At 44.0% G+C, this 17,705-nt stretch overlaps 1 protein-coding gene across 2 annotated transcripts in view; it reads left to right on the forward strand.

The window, feature by feature from the left end:
* Positions 1-17,705, forward strand: part of CDC25B (cell division cycle 25B) — a 303,696-nt gene that overhangs the window by 201,363 nt on the left and 84,628 nt on the right. For both annotated transcript variants that reach the window (XM_044064076.1, XM_044064077.1), the window contains exons 12-13: positions 2,621-2,683; positions 13,747-13,845. In XM_044064076.1, coding sequence (XP_043920011.1) covers positions 2,621-2,683; positions 13,747-13,845 — 162 coding nt within the window. The remainder of the gene's footprint in view (positions 1-2,620; positions 2,684-13,746; positions 13,846-17,705) is intronic.

Genomic DNA, 17,705 nt, shown 5'->3' on the forward strand with positions numbered 1-17,705 from the left:
TGAACAAGATTTGCCATTGTCAATGGCCCTGGTCACATTTTCAAAGAAATCCACCAGGTTAACAGGCAGGATCTGTCCTCGAAAAAGCCGTATTGGGTTGGATCCAGGGTTTTGAGGTTGCATTTGTATTTGAGGTCCATGATAATACATTCCATGACCTTGCAGATGAGGCTGGTCAGACTTGGTCTATAATTTACTGGGTCTGTTGCTAAGCCACCTTTGTGGAGGGGAATAATGTTCATAGGTTCATGTGTTAGTACTGGGCTAACTGCCCTTGCGAGCCATTTTAAGCCTAGCCAATTATCCCCTGTGAGAGTCAAACCTTGTACCTTGTGTTTGTAAGGCAAACACCTTGACCATTAGGCCACCCTCCCAACCCCTCTTGCTGTTCTCCATTCCACAGGAACATAGCCTGTTAGGTCTTGACTGAATAGGATACTTAATGACGATGTTAGTTCACGTTTCTGTTTTAGAAGACAGCCTGGGATGCCATCTTGTCCCATAGAGGCTGTGCTTTTTGCCTTGGATAAGGCTTGAATGATCTGCTGTTCAGATATTGGGGGGGGGGGTTGGGGCAAGTTTTGTGATACGTTTGGAGGGGATAAAGTAGCAAAATTTTCACCAAATCTGCCTACCAGCAGGTTTGCTGTCTCTGGGATCAGTGTTTGTGATACTGTTGGTCACTAGTTCAGTACATGTTTGGGTTCTATGTTTTTAGGCTGTGTACATAGCTGTAAAAAGGCCTTGTGGTTGTGATTGCTAAGTTTTTTCCTCTGTTAGCCTTGGAGGATTTGACATGTCTTATTTGTCTGAGGCTGAGGAGGGTTCTTTTTCAGATTGTTGGGGCCTTGCCTCGGTTTTCTTAGCAACTTTTTGCGTTTAAGTTTTGTTGATGCTGGATGTCCACCAGGGCGGCTTGTTTTTCCTTGGGGCTCTGGTGTTGATTTTCTCTGGAATAGCAGAGTCTATACACTTTTATATAAGGGATTGTACAGGGCTTTGGTGTAGTTACCACTTTCAGCTGGGTAGTGAAGCTTGGAATGCGTTTATACTCTCCCCTAGGAGGGTATAGTTTGCCTTGGTGAAGTTTTTTTTACTTCGCCCTTTGTGAGTTCTGGTGTTACATCAGTTGCCCAACTGCTAAGGGTTCGACAGTTGCTGTGAAAACTGTCATGTTAGCGAGGACCAGATCTAGTATGTTTGCCCCTCTCTTGTTGGGGTTTGAAAAATTTGTTCCAGGGCATTTGAGTTAAGTCAAAGAACTTTTGCTCTAGTGAGTTAGGGCTAGAATAGGTTTCCCAGCTGATGGTGGGATAAAAGTCCCTCATGACCAGTGTATGGCAGTATTTGGATTAACTCCAGTTTGGTCAAGTAGGCCTCATGCACATCATAATCCATGGAGGGGGATCTATAACTAGCTATGACTTGAATGGGGGTCTTACCCACAGTAATCTGAACTTAGAGTAACTCCATGGAGTTGTCCTGGAGGGGAATTTTATTTACAACCACCTCCTGTTCTCCAATGTTTTGCAGTCTGAAGGTGTGGAAAGCATTGTAGCCGTGCAAGGCTATGGTACTCTGAGGCCTTGAACCAGGTTTCTGTGACAACACCTCATCCAGTGATTGGAGTGCTTCCAGGATGTGCAGTTTTTGGTTTAAGCTCCTAGTGTTTAGTAGCATAACCCTCATTTTGTTATGATTGGCAATTTTGTTTTTGAGCCTTTGCCAGCAGTCAAAAGCCTAGTGGTGCCAGGTGCCAGGTGCAAACTGCCTCTGGAAAAGCAGTGAGGTTTGACCGTGTTATCCCAGGCTGACAAACTGGATCTCATTTGAATGACACCAAAAACTATTGAAATCTATTTTTGGATTTTTTTTTTTTGTTTATACTGTGGCATCATCGTAGGTGAGGGTAATATGCTTTTCAAGGCTAGGGACATATACTGCCTAGTACACAAACTCTGAGCTCAATCATGTCTGTTCATATGGTTCAGTGAGATATGTCTTGGGTCATTCACTCCAACATGAGCGGTGATGGTCCTAATGGTAGTTGTTGCTGAGAGACCCAAGTGAATGTGTGATCTGACTAATCCTGGCACTGGGCAGGCAGCTGACTGTGACTTTTTCCTTAACTAACCTGGTGAGAGACATCCATGTCTCACTGTGTGGGGTCTCCAGTGACGAAAATTTAGTTAGTGTTGTGCCTTAAGGGCTTGGTAGGTGAGACACTGGTATCTTGGTTGCTGTGGGAACTGTTTGGTTGTAGCAGTTTTGTGTTACGGGGGTTTTTGGCAATTTTTTTGAGAGAAGTCTGCATGTTTTATGTGTTACGGTGTTTACGTACTATGTGCCTGAGTAGTGGTGGGCGAGTTGACCACCTCTTGAGTGTAGATATCCCTCACTCTCTCTCACTCTTGAGTGAGTTAGTAGTAGAGAATTATCCATGTACATGAGGCAGTTGCTACAGTAACAAAAAGATGTATTGTTCTTTTGGAAAATGGCCAGTATTATGGGTTAATGACCTTTGCAGGAGAATTGCCTGACTGCACATCTTTGAGATGTATTTTAAATTTGTGAACTTGCAGTTTGTTCTGTGTTGACTTTTTACTCGTTTCATTTTTAGACCTATGCCTTGCCAACTGTAAAAGGTAAACATGATGGGCTAAAGTACATCACTCCAGAAATGGTAAGTAGAATGGTGTAAAAAATGTTTCCTTTTTGGAGGGGCGGGCCATCACATTTCAGAACAGCAGTTTTCCCAAAACACTAATTGTATTGGTATTGGTAAAGGTTGAGAGTGCTGTAGCACTTATCAAAATCCATTTCTTGCCTCTCAGTGTAAAGAATGACACTTGTTTGGTCTGAGTTTTCAAGTAGATGGCACTTTCATTTTTCAAGTCTACCTACAAAACTGTGAAAATGAATGTTCGTCTCTCTAACTGAAGTTTGACAACAGAAGATAGGTTGTGGATGGGATGCAGTTAAGGAATATCCTGCTTTGTGTATTTAACTGGCTACTAATGTAATTGACATGTTTCCAGTTCCATAGCTTTCTAGACCCCTGCCTTGGTTTTATTTTATTCAAAGGCTTGGCAATATGTTTTACTACAAGCTGTCATGGGCTCTGTGGTTATCTGCAAAGTTCAGATATGAATTCTGCATCTGCTACATTCTGTCACTTGCCATCTTGTTTGTACTTTTTTTTTTTTTTTTTTTTAACTTGTGAGGTGAGCTGTTTCAGTAACTTTCCTTCTAGCGTGCGTTTTTCCTGCCTTTCTGGAAAGATTGTGAGTTTCTTAATTTTGTTTTCTGGCTGTCCTTGTCCTGCCTAGCCTGAAGATTCCCCTTTTAGTTGACCAGGGGATTTCGTGTTTACTGGAAGAATTTGTAGAGATTTCAGATGGAAATGTCCAGGTGCTAGAGGCTTATCCAACCTGATCTGCTGATCGATTCAATTATTTCTGTGCCAGTGCAAAAGGGAGGGCAGAGGTGAGACTCTAGTTTGGCAGAATTAACCAGAGCTATAGAATGGACCTCTATGCACAAGCAAACTTGTAAAGATTAGTGTACCGCCCTTACTCTCAACTGATGTCCAGATTTTTCCCCCTTAATTTATCTTTTCCTTAACGCCTTGGTTTTCTGGCAGATCACTAAGGTTTGAAGCCATTAAGTAATGACATACATTTTCAGGCTTCATAGCCTTCAGAAAATGCATGCTAATACAAATCCTGTTATTCCACAACTTTCTAATTTTATGAAACCTATTTAAAATCTCTCCTTATTTTTGGCCTTTGTCCCCTCCCATTATTTTTGGCTTTGTCCAGATTTCTTGTGCTAAGAGGTTGATGGGTCTGGTCCCACCCAGATCATTCAGCCTGTGAGTGCCTCAGTCCTGGATACGCTTTTTTTTCTTGTTTGAAGACCTTGTTAACAGAAGCCTTCCATATGCCTTTGTAAAAGCATTACAGATTGCCTTCCTGTGATTCCCCCACCTAAACCGATCCCTTCGTTCAAGTGTTGTTTTAGCCAGTCGTTTCAGGGGCCCACAAGGAGAGTCTGTTTTATGTGGCTTTAAAACAACCAAGCCATAAGCTTCTCACTGTTTTTAGCCTAAATGGAAGAGGTATTCTGTGGATATCAGATTGAGGCATTCAACAATTGAGCTGCCAGGAAATGGAAGGGACAAATCACCAAACAAAACTAATGGCTAGTTAACCATATTGTCTGTCATACACATTTAAGTGCAGGGTTAGGTTAAAGCCAACTTTCAGGGCAGCAGCTATGACTGTGTTAAAGATGGCCTCAAAGCACTTGTAAAGTAGCCACCTCCAGGCTTGTGTGTAATCCTCCACCCTAGGCTTGTGGAAGAGGCACAGTTTTAGTAATCTAAATGAGCCATTGTGATGGGTACTGCAGCAGTGATGTCCAAGATTAATAGTCTCAAACGTATTGTGCTGTAGATGTTGAGGTATAACTGTCAGTCATGCTTTTACAGGTGCTCTTCTATTTCTCCAATCCCCTTGTACCATCTTGCTGCTACTTAAGGAGCAAAGAGAAATTTTGGGAGAGGCTCCTTCCTTTTTTGACCTTCATTCTACCCTAGGATGGGATTCTCTTTATAAATGGGCTGTTTTGTATGGACAGTCTTTTTGACAACTGCTTTTTTAATGCAACTTTGGTAGGCTAGTTTCCATTTTGTATTGATCATCCTTCTGATATCCATGCATAAGAGGTTAGTTCCATTTTGGGGGACAGGTGGAGTCAGGTCAGTTGGCAAAAAGCCCAAATAAATAATCACTCGAACTGATACTGCCTCCGACTTTACTGATCCTTACAGTTGTGAACCCTGCAAGTTTCCCATCACCTTAGAGGCATGGTAGGGGGCTTGATTGCAGCCTAGGTGACTTGGGATTAACTGATGACCCAGACACTAGGAACTGAACTGATGAATGGGTAGATGTAGTGGAGGTGTCTTGACCAGTAAACTGCTGGCTCCTTCTGCAGAGAGCCACACTGTTTGCAGCATATATGTAGGAGACATTCACTCGACTAGGTTAAGCTGTAGCAATGTGGTAGCCTTCATATATTGTGTGGGAATGTGCACTGACTGAGGCGAGACTGTTTTTGGGTGGTCATGTTAGCTACAGGAGGTAAAGTTGCTAGAAAATGGAAAAGGCCCTAATGGCTCCTTGGTTGAATAACTGCTGCCACCTCTACAAGATTTCCCCTCTGAGGGGGAAAGAATTGGCACACTAGCAACAGAGGCTGTATTGCTGGCAAGACACCATAGATGAAAAAATGAGCATCAGGCCAGTTGCACTGTATTGTGTGTGGTGACATGGGAGGTATGAGAGCTAGAGATTTTAAATGGCTCCTTGTGGGGCACTGTTAAAGCTAGCTCTAAATGTTACTCAGTGGAGAGGAGGCACTGGTATCAACAGATGTCTAGCGCTGTTACTGTTTTACGCTGGTTAAATTGGTTTAATGATGTATTGTGGTAAGTCAGCATGAAGAAAAGAGGAGTGCCCCAGTCTTTTATTCTTGAGGTCGTAGATAGTGTTAAGCATACTGTTTGCCTTGTGAAAGCTAGTTTAAGGGAATGCTGCATAACGCTCAGCAGGTTGGATGTTATCAGACCAAAGACTTTACAGAAGTGACAATTAACAAAAAAAAAAAAAAAAAAGAAAATCAGCCCATGATCTGTAGTAAAATTTCCTGCAGGGACTTCCAGAGCTCTACCTTCCCCTGTTGGTCTGCTGGTTTTGGCAGACCGTTTTCTACTTCGATGTCAGGATAGCTGTTACTAGTAGAAGGTGTCTACTGATGCCTTGTTCAAGTATTTCTTGCCACAGTTTGGAAAATGTTTGCCTTTATAGGTGTCAATTCATCCATCCTGCCTGCCTGCCTGCTTCCCAAGGTCCAAGCAAGTTTAAGGGAGACATTCTTTGACTTACTGGTGATGCTAGCTTTTATAGATTTCTGATGGTGAAGTTAATAATCGCCTTGAGTGCAGAAAGCAAATCCAACACACTGGCTAGCATTCCTATCACTATTTTGTCTAGGCCTGGAGCTCAGCTTGGGCATTTTATTGGGTCTCAACCTGAAGCCAGTCTGGCATTGTGCAGAGTCTGACTCGCACTCTTCTCTCTCAGTTGTCCAACTCGACCATACCATCTGCTGCTAGTTGCTTGGCCAAGTGTAAGCACTTGGATTCAACTATCACAGTTTCCCTTCATTTCTCCCAAGTGTTTCCTTAGGGCAGTGGCACAGAAGTCATAAGCATTTTACTTCTGGTCAATTACTGGTAAAGGGTCTGCCTTTTGGAGACTGCTTGTCAGACAGTGGCATGTTTTTTGTGAGCCAAATCTTTGGTGTCTCAGGACTTTCCTGAGGGCCTTTGGAGCTGAAGTGCATTAGTGAATGGGAGGGACTGTCTTGATGCAACTTGTTCATGAACCTGCACATGACTGGAGACTTCTAAGGTGGCTAACCCGAGGGTTAAGCCTTCCAAACCAAAAAAGACTCCTGCCAGTTTGCACTAGCCTAGTCTGAGTAGTACTTATCATATACTCAGGCTGCAGTCCCAATCTTTTCCAAACTGATAGAGGATTTTATTTACATATGTGTACTGCTTTGGAAACCCCTGTGGTATTGGGGCACCTAAGAGAAATAAACTTGTCCCATAAGAGGATTCTGAAAGCCTGATTCAGAGGCATGAAAGATCCAGATATTTCCCGTTATTTGAAGATGGGGATGCTTCTGCACTAAGGGATGTCTCATTTTTGTAATGTCCTTCATAGGATGAATACCTAAACAGGAGGCAAAGGGGTTCTCACAGGCACATTTAAGATAACTGGGACTTTTATGGGCCCTCCTAAGGCATTTGCAGTACCTCCAGCCTTAAGTACTGGAAAATGCCATGATTGTAGCAACGAAGGGCATATTTCCAGTCCTAATTAAGATTCTTGGGGGTTGAGGTAGGTACCTTGTTTACCATGTCTCTTGCCTGCCTTCTGCCATAAGCACAATCTTTGGATTGAGGCTTTGTGTTTGATGCCGTCTTCCATGGGGATGGATCCACTTGAGCTCTGCTGTCCGAGTGGGAGGTAGCTGGCTGAGATCAGGAAGTTTGGCTAGCTGTCATGCTGCCTGCAAACTGGAACCCCAGATGTCCTGACCAGAGCAGTGAGTCTACTCCTCTCCAGTTATGGTATGCTAATGACACAGCTGCACATTTCAAGTCTGCATTCAGCTGGTCCATCTGCAAAAGAGCATGTGTAGTAAAGCATACTTGAACATGATTCAAACATTGCACTTTCTGTGTTTTCATCGTTCTTTTATCTAAGGCATGTGCAGTGCCATATGCTTCCCATAGTTGTCCAGGCATAATTTTTATAAGTGTTAGTTTAGGTGCTATTGTACTTGCCATGAAAACAATATAGTAAGCTAGGCAGTGTTTCATTTTGTTAGCTCCCACCAGCTTACAGAAGACGTTAGTGTTTCACTGTTGCAGTCATCACATTTGGGTTATTTGATTGCAGTAGCCCTCAGTCAGCCTGATTATAAGTCTTGGGTCCTGCGTCACTTTGTCTCATCTTCCGTGACGTCATGCAGTCAGGGGTATAAAGCATGCAGTCAGGGGTATAAAGCATGCAGTCAGGGGTATAAAGCATGCAGTCAGGGGTATAAAGCATGCAGTCAGGGGTATAAAGCATGCAGTCAGGGGTATAAAGCATGCAGTCAGGGGTATAAAGCATGCAGTCAGGGGTATAAAGCATGCAGTCAGGGGTATAAAGCATGCAGTCAGGGGTATAAAGCATGCAGTCAGGGGTATAAAGCATGCAGTCAGGGGTATAAAGCATGCAGTCGACGCCATTACATCAGTCTTTCTTGCCGTGCAGTGCCCGAAGCAGAAGCAAGTTCGCAAGTGCCGGTCGGCTGACTCCTGAAATTTTCATTTTCGAATTTCAGCTCTGAAGCCTTCAACTAAAGCTAAGTACCCCGTTGGGGAAACTTTTTCTTGCTCTAAACCGATGTCAGTAAAAGTCCATAATTGTATTTCTTGTGGAAAGCAAATACCTCATAAAGATTTTCATTTGTACTGTATTCCTTGCTTAGGCCTTGACCACGACGTACCTCGCTGTCTGTTTTGTGCCTTATTTAAACCACAAACTATTCGTCGTCTGTAGATTTTCGCTTCTAAATATTTTGGTACTCTGTTCAGTTATTCAGATAGTTATCCAGATCGGTAAGCCACCCAACTACTGACATTCCGAAAAAAACCTGCAAAGATAAAGACAGGCCGCCTAGGTCCAAAGCTGCCGATGCCGCTTCTCTTAAGCTAGTCGCCAGTTCGCCGGTACTCAGTGAGGCGCTTTCACAGCCCCAGATAACCTGCTACTTCAGATTCGCAGGCCTCTGCGGAGACCTATTCGGAGTTCGGTATGCCACGAGATGCTTCAACTGTGGAACCTGCGAATGTCTCTACCTTGGATGGGTCCGGAGCCACTGTGCAGGCACCGGCTTTTGAGGGTGTATTCAGACCTACTGAATTGCATATTAAACTGACGCCATCTTCTTCAAGGCCGAAAACTCGAACCATGTCTAGGAAACAGATGCTCAGACTGCATGGTCAGGCCTCTATGCCTGAAAAACAAAGACTGGCTCAAGACCTTATTACTTTAATCAGGGGAAGCCAACTTTCCCCCTCTGAGACCTGAATTTGCTTTTGATACTTCTGACCAGGGTTTTGAAATTTCTGTCTCCTCTGATGACCCAGGATTTACCCTATCTACCTATGAGGATTCTGATGCAGAGGACTTCTATTCCCTCTGCTTCTCCCCCAGAGGTTTTTTCTTTTGGTGAAACCTTGCATACTCTTAGGGAGCATTTTCACTGGGAAAGCCAGGATTACTCAGATTCTAAAAAGAGGCTTAGAGATTTCTTACTCTTGCCCCAACACAGGCCTTTAGCTATCCCTCCCGTGCTGTACATTGTTGACTATGCCTTTTCGGAATCTAGCTTGGCCCCTGACTCTTTACCTCCTGCTCCCAGAAAGTCTGATGGATATTACAGGGTTCCTGATTCTCACAAGTTCCCTTTTAAAAATCCTACTGTGGATCCGGAGACCATTTCACAGGGACCCAAGGGCATTAAGGTTACTACTGCCAAAAATCCTACCCCCTCTGATGGAGATTCCAGGGCCCTGGATAGATTGGATAAGAAGGTATACACCTCTGCAACCTTGGCCATCAGGGCCTTAAATTGCCAGTTTCATATGTTAAAGTATCGGCAACATATTATTGGATTGCTTAAACAGAAAATTGTCTATTCCTGATTGTGCTGAAAATAAGGTTTTACAGGATTTAATGCATTCTGCTGAACAAGTTGGAAAACATACTTTGCAATGTGGTTTTGATTCACTAGAGGCATCTTACAAGGCTGCTGTCACTGGGTATGTACTTGGAAGGCATGCTTGGCTTAAGGAGGGGGAATATTTGACAGGTCATGTTAAAACTAAATTGCTGGATGCTCCCTTAAATCAGGACCGCCTGTTTGGCAACAAAGCAGAAGAAGTTCTTAAAGATGGAGGAAAAAGCTACATCTATGCAAACTGTTAAAAGTGCAGCCTCCAAGATTTAGTAGGCGTTGGCCCTCAAAAAAATTGGTCCTTTCCTGCCTCTTCCAGGCCTTCTCAGTTCAAGCCCAGAACCAGCAGAACACCCAGGCTTCAGTCCCAGGGTACACACAGGACTAAGCAGTGGGGGGGCTCCCACTTCCAATTCAGGGAGTACTAAGACTCCCCCCTGTGGTAAGCTGTCTCAATGACTTAACTTTAAAACTTCAAAGCAGTTCTCAACTGACTGCTCCATTAGGGGGAAAGATTGCACTGCAAGCAGAAAACTGGGAACTAATTACCCAGGACAAATGGGTTTTAAACGTTTCCCAAGGATACAGATTTCACTTGCACACATTACCAACCCCAAACAGTTGGCCGGATCTACTCCCAAATCCGTGGGCAGAGGCTCAAAAGCAACTACTCTCCGTCTTAAGATTAAAGTCTATTCATACTGTACCAGAAGAGGAAAAGGGACAAGGTTTCTACTCGAGATCTTTCCTGGTACCCAGAAAAGACAACTCATGGAGTCCTATCCTGGACCTTTCTATCCTAAACACCTTTTGGTGATTCCAAAATTCAAGATGCTAACTCTTCACCAGCTGCTTCCCATGGTAGGCAAAGATGCCTGGTTGGCAACACTGGATTTAAAGGAAGCCTACCTGCACATCCCTGTCAGGGAATCTTGCAGAAGATACCTATACTTCAAAGCAGGCTGCATGCACCATCAGTTCTCTGCACTGCCCTTTGGCTTATCTACTGTGCCAAGGGTATTCATAAAGTGCCTAGCTCCAGTTATTGCATTTTGCAGGCAAAGAAATATTCACATATACCCTTACCTGGACGATTGTCTAATTCAGGCAGAAAGCCAGGACATTTGAATCATCTGGCATTTGTACAAAAGGTACTTGTCTGGGGTACACCTTAAACTAAAATAAATCACAGCAGGTACCCTGTCAACAAATTATATTCCTGGGAGCAAGCTTGAGCACAACTTTCCAGATGGCTTTCCTCATGCCAGAGAAACTAATTCATTTGACAACTTACTTTAAACTAGTGGCCACAAAAACCCTGCTATCTGCAAGGCAAGTACTGCAAGCGTTGGGGTTCATGGCCTCGTGCATTCTACTAATTCCATATGCAAGACTGCATATGAGGAAACTACAATGGTATCTAAAAAGCCTGTGGTGTCAACATTCTCAGGATCTAGAAGCAACAATTCCCATCCTACCTTGCCTACGGTTAGAATTCCTTTGGTGGGCAGAGGCCTTCCACCAAAACAAGGGATTACCATTCACTCTACCCCCTGCCACCCAAACCCTAACAGACTCCTCAGACTATGCATGGGGGGCTCACTTGGCAGGGAAGTGCATTCACGGCAAATGGAACCCAAGTCAAATGCACCTGCATATCAATCAAAAAGAAATATTAGCTGTACAGAATGCTCTGACGGCCTTCAAGGACCACATTCTTCCACGACAGTTAATGGTGAAGACTGACAACACCACTGTTACGTGGTACATAAACAAGCAGGGGGTACCCATTCCTACCCCCTCTGCAGACTAGCCATGGATCTGTGGAACACCGCCTTGAGCTGCCAAGTGCATCTACAAGCTCAATTCCTGCCAGGAAAACTAAATACACTGGCAGACGAACTAAGCAGAAATCTCATGGACCCACACGAGTGGAAACTGGAACCAAAGACTTTCAACATGTTAAACAAATGGGGGAGCCCAGATATATACCTGTTTGCTTCCCCCCAGAACTACCAGTTGGACAAAGTCTGCACAAGGACCCCCCCACAAACGAGCTTGGAAAGTGGATGCTCTGTCCTTCAGCTGGAAAAATCTTATCAGTTTATGCCTTTCTTCCTCTGTCTCTCCTCTCCAAAGTACTACTAAAGATCAAACTGGACAAACCAAGGATGATACGGATTGCACCAGACTGGCCACGCCAACACTGGCACCCCCTCTTGTGCAGTGTCACAGCTAGCCACGTGGTACTTGCCTCAGACCCCTACCCTGCTGTCACAGCAGGAGAGCCAGATTCTGCACCCCCACCTTCAAACCCTGAACCTGGCAGCCTGGCTAATTACCTAATGTCTCCATTAGCATCCCTCAGTAAACAAGTGTTGGATGTCATTTTGGATGCAAGGAGGCCTAGTACTAGAAAATCTTATGTTGAAAATGGAAAAGATTCTGTGCCTAGAACCAAAGGATGGCCACAGCAGCGCCCAATTTACCTCAGATTCTTCATTACTTAACTGAGATGCTTCACAAGGGCTTTTCCTTTTCCTCCATCAAAATTCACGCCTCAGCCATTTCAGCTCTTTACAACACAGAACCACCCCTCTTTTTTTTCACCCACTGCTCAAGCAGTTTCTCAGAGGGGCCAAAAACATAAGACCAGCCAGAAGAGCCCAAACTCCAGCCCGGGACCGTTGTATTGGAAAAAGTCGCTCTGCCTCCTTTTGAGCCAGCTACAAGTGTAGTTAAAATTCCTTTCTTGTAAAACAGCTTTCCTTTTAGCAGTCACTTCAGCAAGAAGGGTATCTGAATTACAGGCCCTTATGGCAGTGGAGCCTTTCATCATCCTTCATGCGGACAGGGTGTCCCTCAGGACCAATCCCTCCTTCATGCCCATGGTGGTATCCAGTGTGGCTCATTTACCAACCTTTTTTTCTAATCCACAGAACAAAGGGGAACGAATACTGCACTCTTTAGATGTGCACCGACAACCTAGATTTTACTTGGATAGGACTAAACTGCAAAGGAAATCTGAACAACTGCTGGTGGCATTTGCTGCAGGGTCAGAGGGGAAGGCTATTTCAAAGCAAACCATTTCAAAATGGATAGGCCATTGCATTCATTTCTGCTATAAACAACATGGAAAACCTATCCCACAGGGGATTAGACCCCATTCAGCCAGGGCTGCATCTACCTCTACAACCTTTCTCAGAGGTGTCCCTACCAGCAACATCCTAGAAGCTGCTACCTGGAGTTCTGTACATACTTTCTCCAAGCATTACCATTTGCCAGTTTTCTCTAAATCCAGAGCTAGCTTTGCTACTGCAGTCTTGCAGGGCCTTATAGCTGGTCCTAATGCTATCTAAATTCTTCCTCCCATCCTTAGCTTTAGGAATCTACCCAAATGTAATGACTGCAGCAATGAAGCATGAAGGACATAGTACAGTTGTGTACACTTACCATAAATGTAGATGTTCGAATGTATTCACTATTGCAGTCCTGGTTACCCTCCCTCCAGCCCCCTGACTACTTTTGGCTATACCTCTACGCTCCTTTGCTATGCTTAAAAGCTTTTTGGGGTATTTGCTTTTTTGTTGGAGGTATAACCATGTATATATTTAATTGCTTCCCATTAGGGGGGCACCTGACATCTGGGGCAAGAAAAACTGATGTAATGGCGTCTGCTGCATGCTTTATACCACTGACTACCTGACGCCACGGAAGATGAGACAGGAACCAACGCAGGACCCAAGACTTTGATAATCGGGCTGACGAGGGCTACTGCAAGCAGATAACCTAAATGATGCGACTGCAACAGTGAATACACTCTTAACATCTACATTTATGGTAAGTGTACACAACTGTACTTTCTTAGCTGTTGTCTATGCACTGTTTCATGCTCTTACTGTTGCCTTAAATTTAAATTAAGTATATTAGGTAAACTATGTACATGAGTGTCCCTGTAAGATGTATGGATTTGTTTTCATGAGTATCCATACTCTGTATGGAGCTTTCTCTGGCCCCTGCCAGTAAAAAGGGGCCTCATTCAGTTTTGACAGAAGAAACTCGTCACATTTTATTTACTTTTTCATCCTGTCCCTTTTTATAGTGAAACATGGGGGGGTAATTCTGTTAATCTGACTGGCAATTTGTAACTTATCAAGAGAGAATTGTGCCTAACGTTATTGCAGGTGTTTGACATGTTTTATGTAGTTGATGTACAAAAATTGTGTTGGTCTTTGAAAATTAATTTTAAAATTTTTTATTGATAATTCATTAAACTTCTGTGTACTGAAGAACTAACCCTTTTGCATTGTACTCAACCCATTAAGTACAGAACACGCTGTGTGGTAAAATAGTCTGATTTTTTTTTCGTTTCCTTTGAAGATGGCTGCGGTATTGAATGGCAAATACAATAGTTTGATCGATCACTGTGGCATAATTGACTGCAGATACCCTTACGAGTTTGAAGGAGGGCACATAAAGGTTAGTAACTCTTTTTTTATCTCCCTTATGCCAGCCAGTCAGCAAACCTTCCTCTGCAGACTTCAGCACACTTGCTCACCTGTACCAGGCAACTCCCCACAGTACAGAAGCGAGAACCATCCAGAGGGGGCAGTTGTGTGTTTCGTGCCTCTACTACATCTACATCCCTGTCATTTGCTTGCTCACAGTAGAGGTGGGCAGCCATCACTACTGCCAGATTAGTAGTCATCCCCTACACCACAAATTTTGGGCCTAAAATTATTCATATTTGTCCCAGAGTCTGGCTAGAGCTCCCTCATTTCTGGTTTATCTCCTGGACCGGGGCTCAAAGGCCTTTCTTGTGGCCTCCCCAGCTGACTGAGCCCCCACTTCACTCAGTGGTCTGCATCAATCTAGCTACAGTCCGAGGTTCCCTCACCTGGTGGTTGATACAGGTAGGTGCAGCATCACTTCAGAGCCCTCGGTTCCCTCCCCTGATTTGTGCAGACTCACCCACTTAACATCCTCGTCTGTGAGCTGCTGACTATGTACCCCCCCCACACCAGTCATATGTCTTTATACCAGTCCATTTGTAGTAGAGCACTGGCTGACCACAAATTCTCTGCCTTGTGGGGAAAGCTGATGTTTGGCACTCATTCCCATTATAACAACCTTCAGCCCAGTTTTCCAGCATCTGATATTCTACAAGAATTCAGGTCACCCGGGACAGTTGTCGGGGCTTTGTAGTATACCACAATGCCTGGCTAGTGAAATGTGAAGTCAAATTTACACACACACACACACACACCCACTCGTTATTGTATTTACTAGTAGGTACTACGTTTACAAATGGAACAAAGCATGTACTGTTAATTGGGTTGTTCAACTATTTTATAGCAGTAGTAAAAGCAGTGAGGCATGTTTAGATATCACAAAGCATACATTGTAGAAGAGATGAACTGTGTCAGCAGGTGAGGTAAGCTGAAGTTGATGTTGGATGGCGTTGATGTGGTGACTTGGCCTTTAGTGGACTGCCAAATTACCAAGGAGAGTAAGTGTTGGCTGTTAACACTGTTTTTTCAGTTTTTACTTGAAGCTGACAACTTGGTTTGTAGAGCACCGATTAATCAAATATTACTTACAAACCACAGATTGATCAAATATTACAAGTCAGTGTGCTATTCGCTACATTATGCATCCTTTGCTGAGGTGTCTGAAGTGTGGGTCAAGACCACCCGTATGAGGAGAGCACAGGCACGCTTTCTACACTGTAAAAACATTAGCATTTCAGTTGGATATAGTGGCAACTACACATTTTCCTACAGTCCAGTTCCAGTGAAAGTTTTAATCACTTGGTCTGACTTGGTGTTCAGATGAAGAACATTTCTATTTCTATATCCATTCATCACAAATCAAACTAGTGATGAAGCATTGTCATAGCCAGAAATGTTTTGATGTGAGTTTTATGGTTTTTGACAAATTCATTTATTAGACCTATAGTGGTAGTAGTCTAAGGCTGGTTAATTTACTTGATTTTTTTTGTGTGCGTGTTTGCATCCCTGACACAGGCTGGGTCCTCTGCCCACTTTTCACCAGTAATTTTACTCTTGCCCATTTTTGACAGCATTAGTCAACATGATTAAATTTTTCATGACTCAAGTTTTACACCATTTAGTGGCTAGCCCTGACAGTGGGTGCAGTCTCTGATCCATGCTGTTACCTACATGATACTGTGCACCCCATTTGATGTCCAAAGCAGTTAGTTTGTACAACTCTTTCCCAGTCTGTGCTACTTACCAACAGCTCTTTACTTGGGTGCATTTGAGATGGAAACATCCAGCATGTTATTGAAGTGGGAGGGATCCCATAGAGACATAGTTTCATAGTATAAGTACTAGGCTATCTGCCCTGGGGCATTTGTAAGCCTAGCCATAGTGATGTGGCTTTTGCCACCCCATGAAATGGTACAAAAAAATGTACAGAATAAATTTAGAATACTGTGCCAATGTCTAGTAGTGACACAATGAAGGTCCCCTTATATAATAGAATTAGTTTACTGTGCCCCTGTCTAGCAGTGACACAGATGTGACCCCTGGGGTAAACTTACGATCTCCCATCCACTCATCAAGATTTCTCTTGAAGAGAGTCAGTGAGGGGCTTTGCCTAATATGAACTGGGATCTTGTTCCAAAGCATGGGAAGCCTCTGGGTTATGAATCTATCCCTCCAGCATGTCCTATTCATACTTGTGCCTAGGTTTAAGTCTTTAGCTCTCGTGGTCCTGATGGATTTGGATTTTTTGAGGTCCTGATGGATTTGGATTTTTTGAGGTGGAGCATGTCCATCAGATCCTGATTGGACATGGCCTTGTACGTCAGGCAGAGATCACCTCTGAGCAGGCGGTATGCTACTGAATAGAGCTGAAGTTTCTTTAGTCTGGCAGAATAAGACATATGTTGGAGACCCTTGATCCTCTTGGTGAGGTACTTTTGTGGTCTCTCCAGCTGTTGCAAATGCCGGGTGAGGTACATACCAAATGGGGCATTGTACTCAATCATGGGTCTGATGAGGGAGGAGTATAGGGGTACAATGACATCCTTAAATCTGGATGTGAATCCCTTCATGATGAGGTGTGCAAGGTAGAATGTTTTTCTGACCACTTTGGCAACGTGGGTGTCAAATGAGAGGTCGCTGTCGATTTGGGTCCCTAGGTCTCTGATTACTTTTTCCGTACTCAGTGGGTTGCTGTCTGTGATAATTTGTGGGTACTTTGTTTTTCCCAAAGGGGATGACTATACATTTTTTGGCATTTAGTTTAAGGCCGTGACTCCGGCACCAGTTGTCCGTTTCTGTGAGGCCTTTTTGTAGGATGTACGTGTCCGCTGGTGTATCGACTATGGCGCCTAGTTTGCAGTCATCTGCGAACTTTGTCAGCCACAGCCCTCCCATGTTTGCTTTAACATCCGAGAAATAAATGCCAAACAAGAGGCGTCCCAGGACAGATCCCTGTGGGACACCACTTGTGACTGGCTTTGAGTCTGGCATTGCTCCAGCGATTTTAACTTTATGGGTTCTGTCCTTTAGCTAGTTTGCAACCCATCTAGTGACATAAGGGTTTACGTTTAAGCTGTTGAGCTTATCTATGATGCCTGAGTGGGGTATTGTGTCGAAGGTCTTAGCCAAGTCCAGGTAGGCTGTATGGACTGCTTTGCCCTCATCAATGGCTCTAGTGACTGTTTCGAAAAAGTCAACCAGGTTCAAAAGGCAGGATCTGCCCTTTACAACGCCGAACTGGGTGGGGTCAAGTGTCTTTAGGTCCCGTATGTCTGTGAGTTCCATAATGACTTTGCAGACCAGGCTGGTTAAGCTTATGGGGCGGTAGTTTCCAGGGTCTGTAGAGGCACCCCCTTTGTGGAGTGGGACCACTGTTGCTGTACGCTAGTGTTCAGGTACATATCCCGAAGTAAGGCTAAGGTTAAATAGCATTTTTATGTGTGGGTTTAGCTCCTCTTGGAGTTCACGTAACACGCAACCTGGGATACCGTCGAGCCCCATTGATGCTGTGTTTTTAGCTTTGTTTAGGGCGGTTCTCACTTGGACATCTGAGATGACGGGGAGATTACATTCAGCTGGGATAAGTGTTTCTTCTTTTGGGGGTGAGGGAGGGGAGAAATTTGCACTGAACCTGTCAGCCAGAATGTTGGCAATATCTGTGGGTTCAGTGTATTTTTTGTTGTTGTGAACCAACTCTGAGCATATCTGAGTGTTTCCGCCCAGGTTTCTAACATAGCTGAAGAAGGCTTTGTGGTTATCTTTAGTGTCCTTAGCGATTTTTCGTTCAAAGTTGGCCTTGGATGTTTTTATGAGAGAACGTAGTTTTCT

Source organism: Protopterus annectens, chromosome 2.part2, assembly GCF_019279795.1.
Source record: "Protopterus annectens isolate FY-2018-M chromosome 2.part2, PAN1.0, whole genome shotgun sequence".
NCBI lineage: Eukaryota > Metazoa > Chordata > Ceratodontiformes > Protopteridae > Protopterus > Protopterus annectens.